This window comes from Myotis daubentonii, chromosome 16, assembly GCF_963259705.1.
Source record: "Myotis daubentonii chromosome 16, mMyoDau2.1, whole genome shotgun sequence".
NCBI lineage: Eukaryota > Metazoa > Chordata > Mammalia > Chiroptera > Vespertilionidae > Myotis > Myotis daubentonii.
This window is the reverse complement of record NC_081855.1, coordinates 41,947,867-41,963,263: the sequence shown is the minus strand read 5'-3', so window position 1 is coordinate 41,963,263 and position 15,397 is coordinate 41,947,867. Positions and strand designations below refer to the sequence as shown.

Genomic DNA, 15,397 nt, shown 5'->3' with positions numbered 1-15,397 from the left:
GAAGCAGTCATTCCATGAAGCTTTTCCCCAGCTCCCAAGGAGACGTTTCCTTTTTTGGTATCCTGAGCTACTGCAGGTGCCTAATAAACTGTTTGTGCTTCAAGGAAGGAGACTGGCCTTCTATTTCAGTATTGCACAAAAACAAATTCCCGTCAGCCCTCTGCGTACCATTTGGAGATCCTCAATCCTGGTGTTAACTCCAGAAGCCATTTCCTTCCTCTCCTGGGGTGTCTCAGGGCAGGGATAGAGAGAGGCCCGGAACCTGAAACAAACAGACACAGCCTGAGGAACACGGATATTTCTTAACCTATCCAATTTAAATAATCTCAGGAAGTAATCCTAATTTACTAGAAGGACCAAGATACTAGTAGGATTCAGACTAGTGTAATAATCAATAATAATTATTTATGGTAAGTAGCCTACAGATAGAGCAGTAACATTTGAACTATCTTGGTATTCTCTGTAGCTATTAAATTTCCTTAGATTATAAAAACAAAACCAGCCCAGCGGTGTGGCTCAGTGATAGAGCATCCACCAATGAACAGGAGGTCACAGTTTGATTCCAGTTAGGGCAAATGTCCAGGTTGTGGGCTTGATCCCCAGTAGGGGGGGATGTAGGAGGCAGCCAATTGATGACTCTCTCATCATTGATGTCTCTCTCATCATTGATGTTTCTATCTCTCTCTCTCCCCCTCTTCCTTCCTCTCTGAAATCAATCAAGATATTTAAAACAAACAAACAAAAAAACAGTAATACAAATTATATTAGGAAAAATGGCACTGAAGAAAGATCTTATGGGCAGAATTTCAGAAAAGTGTAAGGGTATGGGGCCTGTGGCACACTGCTGGATACACAGAACCACTGTCCTAGAACAATGTAGCATTTATAAATTATGAATCCTAATTACTTTCTTCCAAGAAAAGGAAATTGTGTTGTGTTTAAAAAAATATATGTGTATTGATTTTAGAGAGAGAGGAAGAGGAAGAGAGAGAGAAACATCGATGTAAGAGAGAAATATCCATTGGTTGTGATCAAACTTGCAACCTGGGTATGTGCCCTAATTGGGAGTTGAACCTATGACCTTTTGGTGCACAAGATGACGCTCAAACAACTGAGCCACATTGGCCTGGGTGGAAATTGTGGTTTTGACAGCACTTTAAAAACTGAACTTGGGCCATTTCTAATTGTTTAAAATAGCCCCCACCTTATTAAAAGATATATTCACCAGGTGAAGGTAAAGTAAGGGTTTGTGTTTCACTATTCTATAGTCTAAGACTTAGGAGAGTTAGCCTGCACCCTCAGGGGAGGCACGTTTCTCTTACCCTTCGCAGATTTTCTTGACCCTGTTTTTCAGCTGATCACCTTGGAAGAAAATGATGAACACAGACTTGTGCACGTAGTCGCCCTAGGCCCCAAACCGAAAACCAAGACTTCAGACTTATAACCCAGAAAAAAAGTCTCAAGTAACTTACTTTCTTGGTGATACAGGAACAACAAAAATTCTTTGAGGATACGGCAACCGTGTACTTGAACCACTATCCTCCATCCATTTCTTAAGCTCCACTACAAGAACATTTGCCCTGTAATTACTAAGTCACAAAAAACTTCCTGTATGTGTTTTTACACTCAACCAGGGGCTTGACACAGACTCTAAGATGATTCTTCTCTTAGTACAACTTAGCCCTATTTACCAATTCCACTTTAAATCTTCTATTGTCTGAAAGCTATAAGTACAGAGAAAGAGAAGAAAGACATTCCTGTCTGCTCCCATGCTTAGAAATTCCCAGATAAAGAGAACTGGATAACTACAAGGAACCGAGTAGTTGGGGAGAGTGTTGATGTAGGATTTCATGATTCATTCCGATTTAGACTTTAGGGGGCAAGGCAAAACACAATCTATTCCAAATACCAAGTTTACACTTGAAGTATGGAAGGAATGATGAGAAAAATAAGCTATTCTGAGTGTTAACCAAGATTGTCTCTATTTTCTCATATTCCTATGGAGCTGGTTGAATAAGAAAACAAAACTTTAGAAGATAAAAGGGGATGACGAGTGAAGCAGATAAGGCTTAAGACTTAAATTCCTAAATCCTCTAGAAATAAACTGGTGCACATTCTTGGTGCAGCTGCTCTGCTGTAGCTACGAGATACCCAGGCACCCTTTCCTCAATTTGTTGATAAAATGGTTTCTGTTGCCCAGACACCTGGCCGAACATTCCTGAGAACAGGTCCACATTAGGTGTGATTGCACATCACAATGTCTTCACAACCCGAGGCCAGCCTTCAATAAGACTGTACGACTGCTCCTCTGGGTGAGGGGACTCACCATAACCTAAGTGTCACTACGCTCCTACTCAATACTGAGGATAAAAGTCATATACTGTCACTGGATTATTTTTAGCTGCAGGACCCACCCACTCTGAGAAGTCTCACAGTTCAATCTCTCTTCTTAGGGCAAAGAATACTAATTTAAGAAATCCAAAAGATAATTTAGAACAACAAAGAAACAATAACTCCAGGCTTCTAAGTAATACTAACACAAAAGTGAAGTAAATTTTTTTGCAGAACATTTAATCTTCTTTGCTTGTGATCCCTGAAATCAGAACTCACCATACTTAATATAGGTTTATGTTAAGAACTCTGTCCCACTATGTCAAATGCTACGATGTTACGCTATTCTTACTTTCCAGAGCATTGGGTGGGAAGATCATCCTACCTTGCACAATATGTATTTTTAAACTAAGTTTCTAAATCTCCCAACAAACAAGCAGACAATAAAAAACCTTACCAACTAAAATCTCATCAACTTACAGAGATCCACAATGTAGGAACTCTCCTTTTTACATATGATATTACCAAACTGGGAACCAGATGCCTTACTTTAAGTTAACTTTCATAGAAGGTTACTTTTTTGTTGGTCCCAGATAAGTAACACAAAACATATAAAGCTAAAGGTTAAAATAACTGGGGGAAAAACATGTTTACATTCAAAATAACACACAGGCATAGCTTTAAAATGTACATGCATATGTCATATGTACATCATATGTACACAAATGATGGAAGTTAAGAGGAAAAGAGCCGTCTCTCAAATCCCCAGATCAAAGCCGGGATGAACGGAAGGGCTCCTTTGTGGGAGGTTCAGGGTCAGGGGGCGCGAGGCTGCTCCTGCTCTGAACTCCCTTTACAAGACCTACTCCATGGGACACAATGTCCTTGTCTTACAGTCACAGGATCCTCCAGGGGGTTCTCGATTTCAGCCTGTCGCAGGAACACGTTCCCCCGGCACACCCGCCAAAGCATGCGCTCAAAAGTAGGGATGCGCTCCCGGTTGATCACGCCAGCCACGAAGCTGTGGGAAGAAGAGCCAGGTTGGGAAATCATTCCAAGCCAGGGGCTGGAAGGCTTTAAGACAAAGAAGGAAAGTGAGGAGAGGTACGAGGGTGACAAACATGACTACACATTGTTATGTCAAAAAAACTAAAGTTTTACTTCTGGTCCCAGAAGAGAGTTGAGAGAACACAATCCAAATCAATTGAGGAGCGCCTCTCAACAGGCTCAGAGGAGAGTGCATTCTAGAAGCAAGTAAAGGCCAACCTTTTGCTCTTCTGAACAGTAAAAATGAACTTGACCCCACTGAGTATGGAGGGTTGAAGTGGTACTTACCCGAGTCTTAAAGGTGTGCCTCTTCCTATCTCACTTGGCTCCAAGAGGGATGAGGACTCTTCCAACAGGTCTGGATCCGCCATCTGCTGATGATGCAATTCAGCCTGAATTCACAAATCAATTAATATCTAATGAAAATAGTTAGTGGCATGCAGGGAACGAGGAACCAGGAGATAAGTTCAGAAAATAAAGATGAGAAACAAACCACCAAAAAGAAGATGTACCCACAAAAAGAAGATAAGAACAATAAGGAAAGAAAACAAAGAAAAGAAACAAGAGGGAAAGAAAGCATAATTGTCCCAGTAAATCATCTGGGGAAATGGTTTAAGAAATAAGGAATAAAAAGAACAAAAACAAACATTAAATGATGGTGACATGTATAAATCTTACTTGGTGGAAGCCATTTTTTCTCTTATATTTTCCTAAATGAGCCATGAAAGTACCAGGAAATACCTTTTCATGTGGATAGAAGCTGAAGTGTTTCTTCCTTCTGAGCAAAAAGGAGGCAGCTCAGCAGACTCAACATCCAATTTCCAGGCAGTTACAAACTAGAATTGTCCCTGCGTGAGAATGTGAAAGATGGAGACTCTCTTTCCAAGGAAGAACGCCAGGCAGCGTCACTGTCTTAAACACAGTGTGTGATCTGGAGAAAGGCAGGGGAGGCCTCTCCAGATACCTCGGTTTTCTGTGCTCTTAGAAATGCGGAATGTGAGGACTTTCAGCCATTGCATAAAATGCTCCATGGGATGTAAGGAGTACTTCTTTCTCCAAAAGGATAAGAAGTACACTAGCTGGACAGGCCTGGGCCTCCACCGCATCCATAAAGGGAAGAAAAATTGAAAACATATCAGAATGTCCTAGCTTCTGAGCAGGAATCTAGGAATATTAAAAAGCTCATGTAGGCTTTACAGTTGCAGGATGCTTGAGAACATAGCTAATCCAATAATCTGCATCAAATGCAGTGAAGAGAGTAGAGATATTAAGCCAATATACAGTGTGTGGGCTAGTTTAATTGTTTAGATTTAAAATGATTTCCACCATGACAGTTTATACAATGAAATGAAGGAGGAAAGGGACCTTTTCAGATGTGCTAGGTCTATATTTCCTAGCCTCTCTTTACACAACACTTCTTACCTACCACCTTTTACTCCCATCAGGAAGGGAAACTGCCCTAAAAAATAAAGGCCCATTGATTTCTCCACAGCCTGACCTCTCCAACTTTAATATCCATGCCCTTCTTGTTTGACCAAACAAACAAAGAATCAGTAAAATTGTTCTCCATCATTTTCATTCCAAATTTCAAGATTCTACTCCTGTCAACCCATTATAAACAAAAAAACCTCATGGGAATGTCAAGTGTAAGTCTGAAAGCCTTAATATGTGAAGGCAATTGCTTTGAGAAGTAAAATTTTGAAAGCGGGATCAACTTTGATTTTTTTTTAACAAAGGGAAGGGCAGAGAAATACTGTCATGAGATTTGGAAAAGCTTAAGATGAGATAATGGGCCACAGGTTACCAGCTGCTGTCAAATGGCAGTTTAGAGGTTGTTCTTGTTTCTACTTAAGGTCAAACCAGCTCACTACAAGCCACAGGCAATTTATTTTGAGGATCCAGATGACTTCCACATTTCAATGTGCTCTTGGAATGTCCCTTAGCAAAAACCAGTGAAACTTGCTGCTATTCACAAGATTCCTGCCTACTTCCCTGTACGGTTCATAAGACTTGGTTTAAATAAACCCTAAAGATCAGACTCAAAGCAAACATGTACTCTAAGGGGACAAAGATGAAACAGCAATTAGACTACTCCAAAGACTGTATCTGGGACTCTCTAGGTATAAAAAAACAGAATTAAAGTTAAATAGAAACTTGCAATAAGCTTCTTATTCATAATTACACTATTTCATACTTACAAATCCCAAGTCTTGCCCTGTCTAGGCGGCTCCATTGGTTGGAGCATCGTCCCATGCACCAAAAGTTTGCAGGTGCAGCTCCCAGTCAGGGCATATACTTAGACTGTGGGTTTGATCCCTGGTCAGGGTGCACACAGGAGGCAACCAATCGATGTTTCTCTCTCTCTCTCTCTCTCTCTCTCTCTCTCTCTCTCTCTCTCTCTCTCTCAAATAAAAAACAAAAAACAAGCAAAAAATAAAACACACATATCCTCAGGTGATGATTAAAAAATGGAAAAAAATCCTAAGTCTTAGAGAGGAAAGTAAAAGATTTTTAAATAAAATAATCGTGCCTCGTGAGAAAATAGGATGACCAGAACCACTAACTGAAGGCCTTTAAAGCAATCTCTAAAACCATGTCGTCAAGTAGCAAAATCCTAACCGGGTTCTCTAGTAACAATAACGACACTGCCGATGTTCCTCTAAGTTACTTGCTATGCCCTCTGGTTTACCCCCAATTAGAACACTGAAACCATGCCTTGAAAAAAGAAGTAGCAGAGCTTCAGTAGGTCTATTTCTACTCTTAAGTATAAGCAGCACAAGTCCAGTTCAAGCTACTTTAATTACCAAGAGCAGACACTTTTACTTCCATCTATGTTAAGAAAGAAATTACACTCCCCTCTTCTCTCTCTAAAAATCAATTTAAAAAATAGAGATAGAGAGACAGAGAGAAAGAGAGAGCGAGAGAGAGTGAGAGATTATACTTCATCACCTAAGGTATTTACCCAAACCCCAAAGGAGATGGCAGATGGGAAAGAAAAGTAAAGAAAGCAAATGAATGAAAAACTCAGGAGGAAAAGGAGGCAGGGATCTGCATGCCATTAACCATTACTTTTCCAGTCTTCTTTACGCTCTCATATGTTATGGTGCTTATGGTAAAGATGCAGAGAAATCTCTCCAGCTCTTACAGTTCTTCATAAGCAAGAAGACTGAGAAAAGGATAATCATTAACAAGTCATTTTAAATGCTCTGGATAAGAAATGGCTAAGTCAAATTTGTAATCATCTTAAATCATAAGAATATTCAATGTATTTACCTTTCCCCTTCTACACCCCTCACCAATCAGAACCCCTATACCAAAAGATGAAAAGAATCATTCTCTGATTTAGCCATTTTCTGCTAACTCATTATTACAAATCATTAATCATATTCACCAAAAAGAAGGCTTTGAAATTGGTAGTGTTTTAGGCCATTTGCAAACCTTCTAGTTGTAGGCATGGAAGATAATCTCATGAAAAAAAATCTATGTTTCCAAGATTTGAGGGTCTCAAGTTTCCTTATCTTTTGCATTCTTTAAGTGTGCCCTCCCACGTGCGCATGCACTTATTCTGTGAGGTCTGGTTTCCTGTCATGGCCTGGACACCTGAGGTTGCTGTTTAGTGGCAGCAGGGCAAGGGCTATTGAAAGGGACCTGGCTGAGGTTACGAGCTAGTGGCAAGAACAGGCAAGGCACGGATGGTGCAGTTGGAGAGAAAAGGCAGAGTGGTTCTTGCCAGATTTCCTGCACTGTGGTGAGAGTGCTAAGAATGAGAGGGACTGATAACGAAAGCAGTGGAAGAACCTCTCATAGTCAAGGCCTTGTGTTCAAAAGTGAACAACTCACCATAGATTGGGCATGAAGGTCATGAAGATTTAAGCCTGCCTTCTCAGCATGGGCATTTCATGTTTAGACTTATTAAGCACAAAGAAATTCCAAAATCCATAACTTATGATTTTAAAATCTTATGTCATTTTTCCAAGTAGTTCCTTTTTATATTTTTACTATTTTTAAAAATTATAACATTAAAGTTTGAATAACTATTTCCCTTAAGGGAGTCCATTTGTCAATCTTTATTCAGAATTTCTCCCAGAATGAACTAGACTAAGAAGCCCATTTCAACTCTTAAATTTGGGAGGTTATGGAAGACATTTTCATACTTTTCAGCAACATCTGAGCAGTAAACAAAAGACTATATCAAAAGGAAAAAAGAGGGGGGGGGAATTAAGTCCTAAATGATGCTAAAAGTAGCTGAGCTTTGATCCTGAGACCAGGTTTACATTGCATCTGTGGGAAGCAGCTTGAACACAGTGAGAAAAGCACACATCTGGGAGCACTGGAGGCACTGTGTTCGGGATGTTTCCTCATAACTACGGATACGCTCCTTGAGCATAGGGACCAGGTCTTACTCATCTCATTGTCTCACAAAGAGTAGGTGGTTTATCAATGTTCTGTGAATTAATGAAGATAAATACAATGTGTAGGCAGTGAGCATACTGGAATTCCAGATTACGTGTTCATTAAAACCATATGCCTAAGTGGTCATGCCTGTTGCAAAAGACCTGAAACACTTGTCATGAGTTAATCACACTGTCCCACACCCTCTAATGCGACGATAATTGCAGACTAGTGAAAGAAGTTATCAGTGGTCTCAAAATTCTCTGCTCAGTGAGCAAGCTGAATATTCACACCGAACCTCTCTTGATAAATACTGCCAGATTCTAATCCTTAGGAGGATCAGGCAATTAAATTCATAAGACCTTTCCCCTTTTCCCTCGCCCCAGCAGATCTTTTTAATTAGCATGGCTTCTCTAAGTCAAAGCCTTAGCTATTGAGGAATGTATCACATCTTCAGCTGACTTTCTCTAGCCCAGTGGTTCTCAAGCTAGCCTGCCTCCTGATGATCCTTGAAAACAGATTGCTACGACCACTTTCAGACTGGTAATTTGCATTCTGACAAGTTCCCAGGCAAGGCTGATGCTGCTGGTTGGAGAACCCCTATTCTAGTGTAAGAACAGTGGGAAGTTGTTCTTTCTCCAAAACACAGAAATTAAAAGTGGAACTGAGAACAAGAGCAGATACTAACTAAATTGGGCCTTCTATTTTTTAAAAGTTTTGCCACACAAGAAAGTTTGTTTTGAGCAAAGGAAATAAAGAACTTTATGGGAAGGCACACTGAACGGTGACCAGAACAATCTCTGAAGTGTCTTATGTTGCTAAGCAGGTGGCAAAAACACCTGTAAAAAGAGAATTATCCAGCCTGGCCCGTGTGGCTCAGTTGGTTGGGCATTGTCCCCGTGCAGGTTCGATTTCTGGCGAGGGCACATGCCCTGTTTCAGGCTTGATCCCTGGTAGGGGGCATGCAGGAGGCAGCCAATGAATGTTTCGCTCTCACATTGATTTTCTCTTTCTCTCTCCCTCCCTCCCTCTCTCTCTAAAAATTAATAAAACTATTAAATTAAAAAAGAGAGAATGACCCATATTTTAAGCCATCAGAAAAATCACGTCCAGGCTGAAAGCTAAGGCTCCTTCCCAGATTTAATTAGGAGAAGGAAGCTTTCTGAAAGCCTTGCTCCAAATCCTTTCCACGGGGTCACCTCAGCAAGCTGTTGGCAACTTAGTCACCTACATTTCTAATCCAGGAACTTATTAACATTTTTCCCTACCTGGTAATGCAGTTGAGTTTATATGAAAATCCAGGAATCCCAAACAAGCATCCTACCAATATTTCCATATAGTATTTAAAAAAAAAATTCAAGTGTGATATGTGCTATCTAAAGTAGTTAAAAGTGTGCTTGAAGGTTGATGGGCAAACATAGAAATAAAATTAAAATTTGATGACAAAAGGTTTGGAGATTAAACCTTTGTTATAATTTCACATGTAACTGAATGTTTCTTGTTGCTTTGACTTTAACCTCGAACATTTACTTACCTTAAAATATAATGTAAAAATTTTAACTAACTATGTTAATACAACTATTGTAGGGTTCCTTTCCCCATCTTTAGATGAAAAATTACAGAAAATGCAAAAATATACAAAATTATGTCTGGCTATGTACTGCATGAAAAATGGAACATAATCTGACAGTTCTTCAACTAAAACAGGGTGTGAAGATGGTATTGCTTTCAAACTAGCAAATTAAAATAATTATTGGAATAAAAATATGGCCCACTTGTGCAGGTGTAACATCAGCTGCTCAAATACTAAAAGAAATAATAGTCTGACCTCATCGAAAAACTGCTGAGTTTTGCGAAGTATAAATTTTAATTCAGTCAGTTCCAGGAAGTTTCTCTTCAGAGCTTCCTGGTTGGTGTTGATTTCCTTCAGTTCATTTTCAATCTTCTCAAAATTAGCCTATAAAAAAGAAAAGAAATCAAACTATTAACTCAAACTAAGCTCAATGAGCTTGCTCTGAAAGACATGAATTCATTTATCCAACAGAACTCTAGCTACTATGACAGATATCTTATATCTACCCTGCAAATATGTGATTTTATCAGGGCAATTTTCTTCATTAAAATTTTTGTTTAAAATCGTCTTTGTTTATATATTCTATTATACCCTTGGTTGAATTCTCAGGAGACTTCAGATGGATAAAATAAATATTGAAATCCATTGGCTATTCATTTATTTAGACGATGAGATTAATAAATTAGTAGATAAATTGACATTAATCCAATATAGTTTCAATAAACCAATAAACATTTATTTAGTGGCACATGATACTGTTCAACATGCTGTTCTAGGCCATAAAAAGGAAGCTTCATTTTAATTCCAGCTACAAGAAACTTACATCAATAAATAATGCTGACAAGGACAGCTAGAATTACTCTACTCTCTATCCACTCAGAAATTTCTACATTTAAACAGCAAGACACTTATTTGGCATCCTCAGAATTGTTTACCTCTAAGTCAATCATGTCCCGGGGGAAGGGCACCTCTGGATTTTCGCCAGTGTCCATAATTGGGATATTAGCTTTTCTTATCTCTTTCTCAACAAATCCTAAAATGACAGAATCAAAACATTCATGTATAGCATATGCCTGGAATTGCCAATATTTGAGGGGGTGTGGAGGGGTGGAAAGAGATGCCAAGCCTGGCTAAAAAGCTTCATTCTAAGAAAGATACTTTTATACAAAAGAAGCAGAACATGTAAATCCTTTTTTCTCTACATTCCTCGTCCTCCTACCACACAATCTCTAAAGCACAGCTTCCCCAGAGAGGGTTATCATTCCATCCTGTCTTCATTTCCTCTTCTGGTCTTCAAACTAGTCCAACCTGCTTCAGCTCTGCAACCCCTGTGACTGCTGCCCCAGAGTATGATGTCCTCATCACAAGTACTGCGAGCTGGCAGAGCAGAGCTATGGAAGAGCCAACTCAATAGACTATTTGACAACTGACATACTAGTGAGACAACTCCAGATCAACAGGGTTTCATTACATTTAAAGGAAACAAAACAAATAAGCAAGAGGCAGAATAAGGCTCCAAGACACCAGAAAAGAAAAGTGTTTCAGGTGACAACTACTGACTTTGTTTTTTAGGATGGGAACCAAATTCACCTATCAGCTAACTGAGAGCTGGCATAGTATACTAGCAAGATCTTGGGTTTTAGAACCAGACAGAACAACCTGAATTCAAATACTGATTCCATCACGGCCACTTACATTCTTGGACCATGTCACTTAACCTCTCTGATCTTTGGTTTCCTCACTTATTAAATGAGGTTAACACCCATTTTGAAGGGATGTTGTAAGAAATGAATGAAAGAAAGCATATGAACACCCTAACTCTCAATAGAGCCTTAAGTGTTAGTTTCTTCCCTCATACATAAATAGCACAGATTAAAAGGTGGCTATGCTGACATCTAAAATTGATGGTGGTCTGGGTTCCATCCCTCAGAATTCTATAATGTAATCTATACTAATAAAAGGGTAATATGATAATTAGACCAGGAGACCTTCCAGGAAACCTTCCAGACGTCCTTCCAGACAAAGTGGGGCCGAGGCAGAGGAGGTTAGGGGTGATCAGGCCAGGAGGGAAGGGCAGTTGGGGGCGAGCAGGCCGGCAAGCAGGGGGGCAGTTGGGGGCGAGCAGGCTGGCATGAGGGGGGGCTGTTGGGGCAAGCAGGCCGGCGGGGGGGGGGAGGGGGTTGTGGCGGGGCAGTTGTGGGCGAGCAGGCGGGCAGGCAGAGTGGTTAGGGATGATCAAGCAGGCAGGCAGATGAGTGGTTAGAAGCCAGCGGTACTGGATTACAAGAGGGATGTCCAACTGACAGTTTAGGCCCGATCTCAATGGGCCTAAACTGGCAGTCAGATATCCCCTGAGGGGTCCCAGATTGGAGAGGGTGCAGGCCAGGCTGAGGGACACCCCTCTCCCCCGCATGAATTTCGTGCACCGGGCCACTAGTTCTGCTATAAAACCCTTCCCACACACACACACAAAAAGCAGTGTTTTCAGCTTACAGCTTTGTCATCTCACACAAGGTTTCCATTAAGCATCACCAGGCCCAAACACTACAAAATCTACTTGTATACCAGAAATTCATCTTAACATCAGGATCACAAGATTTTTCCTCCTTTCTTTTTCTCCTGTAGGGTTTCCTCCCTTTATTAAGAGCACTGGTGTCTCTAATTTAAGATAAATGACTCATTATAAGAACACCATCAAGACCAAAATGCACATACGAAGCTTTCGATCCATTTCTTCACATCTTCTAACTTCATTCACAAATTTCCGCTGGAAAACATTCACATCTGGATTTAACTGCAAAATAAGAACACAATACCAAATATTCAAACACTGCGCCTATTTCCTCTGTTTCACAAGCAGCACATCCTGCAAAGTCAAAGCCTAGTATGTCAATGCATGATGCAACACTAATAAAAACGGTCTACTGACCCACGTGGGAGCCAGCTACACCAACTAAAGATAAAAACCGCTTCCTTGCTCTGCAACATATTGAAATGGAGGCATATTAGAGTACAAAATGCTCTTCCTAGGCCACAAGTCTCAGTGAACCCCCTCCTCCACCACCGCCAAATAGTGGGCCCACTAATATAATAGCTGCTCTGCCGGCTTTCCCTCTCTCCTTCTTCCCAATCAGAAGAAACAGAGGCAAACTTCTCTTGTTCTTCTGTTCCTGGTTCTTCACCTTCTAAGTGACAGGCTGGTTCATTCATTAAAGTAATTTTCAAAGCAATGTGAAATATAAAACAAGAATAAAACAAAAGTTCCTACAGATTAAGAAACTTGCAATCTAGTAGAGAGAAAACATGAACATAACCAATAAGATAGCATGTGATAAATTCCATAAAAGTAATAGAAATAAAGAACTACTATAGTTCCTTCTTCGATGTTTATGGAGCAAGCACCAAATATGTGCCATACACTGTATTAGGCACTTGTGTAAATATAAAGAATAAAATATGTCCTAACTTTTAGGAGCTCAATTTCATGTATAATAAATACACTTTGTTGTGACAAATGCTATTAAAAAGTAAGTAAAATATTGTTGGCAGTTTCTTATACAATTAAACATTCCCACCCACCACATGTCTGAGCATCTACTACTAGGTATTTGTGTAAGAAGATGAAAACACATTGACAGAGACCGTACAAGACTGTTCATAGCAGCTCTTGCATAATAGCTCCAAACTAGCAATGATCCAAATGTCCATCAATAGGAGAATGGATAAAGACATTGTGGTATATTCATACAATGGAATATTACTCAGCAGTAAAAAAGAATCACCTATAGCTATCCACAAAACCAGATAAATCTAAAAAACATTAGGCTGAGGAAAAAAAGTAAGACCTAAGAGTTTGAAAGTATGACTATATTTACATGAAGTTCAAGAAAAGGCGAAACTAATTGATGATGCTGGAAACCAAAACAGTGGTTATCTAAGGGAGGGTGGGGGTTGACCAGAAGTGAGCACAAGGTAACTTTCTGGGCTGCTGCAAATATTGTCTTACCTGGGGTGGTACTTACAAAGGTGTATAAATTTACCAACATCATCAACCTGTACTCTTAAGGTCTTTGCATTTCACTGAATACAAATTTTACCTCCATAAAAAAGATGTGTGTGTAGGGAAGAACACTAGTTCCACCTAGGGCAGCAGTTCTCAACCTATGGGTTGCGACCCCTTTGGCGGTCGAACGACCCTTTCACAGGGGTCGCCTAAGACCATCCTGCATATCAGATATTTACATTACGATTCATAACAGTAGCAACATTACAGTTATGAAGTAGCAACGAAGATAATTTTATGGTTGGGTCACAACGTGAGGAACTGTATTTAAAGGGCCAGAAGGTTGAGAACCACTGACCTAGGAGATAAAGAAAAAAAATGTGCAAAGGTAACCACTTGAGCTGGGCTGATGGGGAATGAAGCCAAGTTCACCAAGCAGAAATACACAGAATGGAAGGAGGAAGACCATGACATGCCCAGCCGGTGTGGCTCAGTGGTTGAACCAAGAGGTCACAGATTCAATTCCCCGTCAGGACACATGCCCGGGCTTTGGGCTCGATCCCCAATAGAGGGCATGAAGGAAGCATGATTGATGTTTCTCTCCCATCAATGTTTCTATTTCTCTATCCCTTTCCTTTCCTTTCTCCATAAAATCAGTAAATATATAAGAATACATATATATACAAGACAGACCAAATGATCTGACTTTTTAAATATACTTTTAAAAAATTTATTGTTTTGAAGAATAATATTGTGTGTGAAGAATGAAGTGTAAGAGAGAGATCGATGACAGAGAAACTAGTAAGGAAATTATTGGTATTATTATATTAGAAGGAATCTACAGCAAAAAGCATTATTAGAGATTAAGAGAAATGCTACGTAATGATAATAAGAAAAATTCCCATGAAGGTGCACAATTCTAAACTTGTGGGTCCCTAATAAATTGTTTTTCACCGAGCAGGCAGTACTTCGGCTTCTCATTCAGAAATTTCCACTTCAATAAACATGAAGTGAACTACTGGTTTCATAATCAAAGGCAAAGTTCAACTATGGCCACCTACAACCTGTTTTGGACAAGGCATCCTAACAATATTTCAAACAAAAATGAACAGAAGTACAAGGAGAAACTGACAAGCCTGTCTATGTAGTGGGAAATTTTAGTGTAACTTTTCTATTACTGATACATCAAATCTACTAAATAAGGATAGAGAAAATTTGAACAACATAATTGGCTTAATCTAATACATACACAGAGACATGTACACATCTAATCCCTTCATCCAACAGTTTTCTCTTCAATAATTCATTTACAAAACTGACCACAAAATAGATCATACAGCAAGTCTCAGTAAAAAACTGGTACTATACAGACAATGTTCTTTGATTACAATGCAATTAAATTAGAAAGTCACATAAGAAATACAACTTATGATATTTGGAAATTCTAAAATAGTTCTAAGTAATTCATGACTCAAAGAAGTCATGTTTGTTTGTTTCTAAATTGCTGATTTGAATGGTGATATGACTAGTTCCAAATGTATTCAGTCATGCCCACATTTGAAAGAGTAAAACTTACAACAATCATGTTTGCCATGAAACAGTGTTATACTTATTTTGTATTTAATATAATGAGAAGTGATTTTCATTTTTCTAAGCAACTGAAAAAGTCCAGTTCAATTGATGCTACAGATGAACTAACACATGGCTTTCTCCTCCTCAAATAACTACAAAAGAAAACCAAATTATGTTATTTCATTTAAGTAAATTGTGCTTAATGAGTGACACAGATGTATGTTTAGAGACAATATTGCTTCACATTTGCAAGGCTGAGTAGTTGTTTACCATGGTCTGGGAAAAGCCTAGTAACTGCCTATAAAAGAACCATTTCTGCTAACTCTTGTCCTTAATGAGTAATATGTGAATCTTGATGCAATACTTCATTCATTAGAATAATCCTTCCCTCACAAAATTGCAGCTTATGTATAAGTTTAAGGATTTATTTGTAAATGATGGCAATAATTCCCTATAAAAGATCTTAATAACAGTAAAAA

The 15,397-nt window shown here is 39.3% G+C and overlaps 1 protein-coding gene across 4 annotated transcripts in view; it reads right to left on the bottom strand.

Annotated features, from left to right (window-relative positions):
- The window catches only part of ATP6V0A1 (ATPase H+ transporting V0 subunit a1), a 54,896-nt gene that overhangs the window by 30,652 nt on the left and 8,847 nt on the right, over positions 1–15,397 (bottom strand). For 2 of the 4 annotated variants that reach the window (XM_059670189.1, XM_059670190.1), the window contains exons 3-9: positions 12,059–12,137; positions 10,279–10,376; positions 9,599–9,727; positions 3,667–3,770; positions 3,226–3,352; positions 1,323–1,405; positions 169–262 (exon numbers count right to left, since the gene is read on the bottom strand). In XM_059670189.1, the coding sequence (XP_059526172.1) occupies positions 169–262; positions 1,323–1,405; positions 3,226–3,352; positions 3,667–3,770; positions 9,599–9,727; positions 10,279–10,376; positions 12,059–12,137 (714 nt within the window). The remainder of the gene's footprint in view (positions 1–168; positions 263–1,322; positions 1,406–3,225; positions 3,353–3,666; positions 3,771–9,598; positions 9,728–10,278; positions 10,377–12,058; positions 12,138–15,397) is intronic. The other 2 variants (XM_059670192.1, XM_059670193.1) reach the window with 1 other exon arrangement.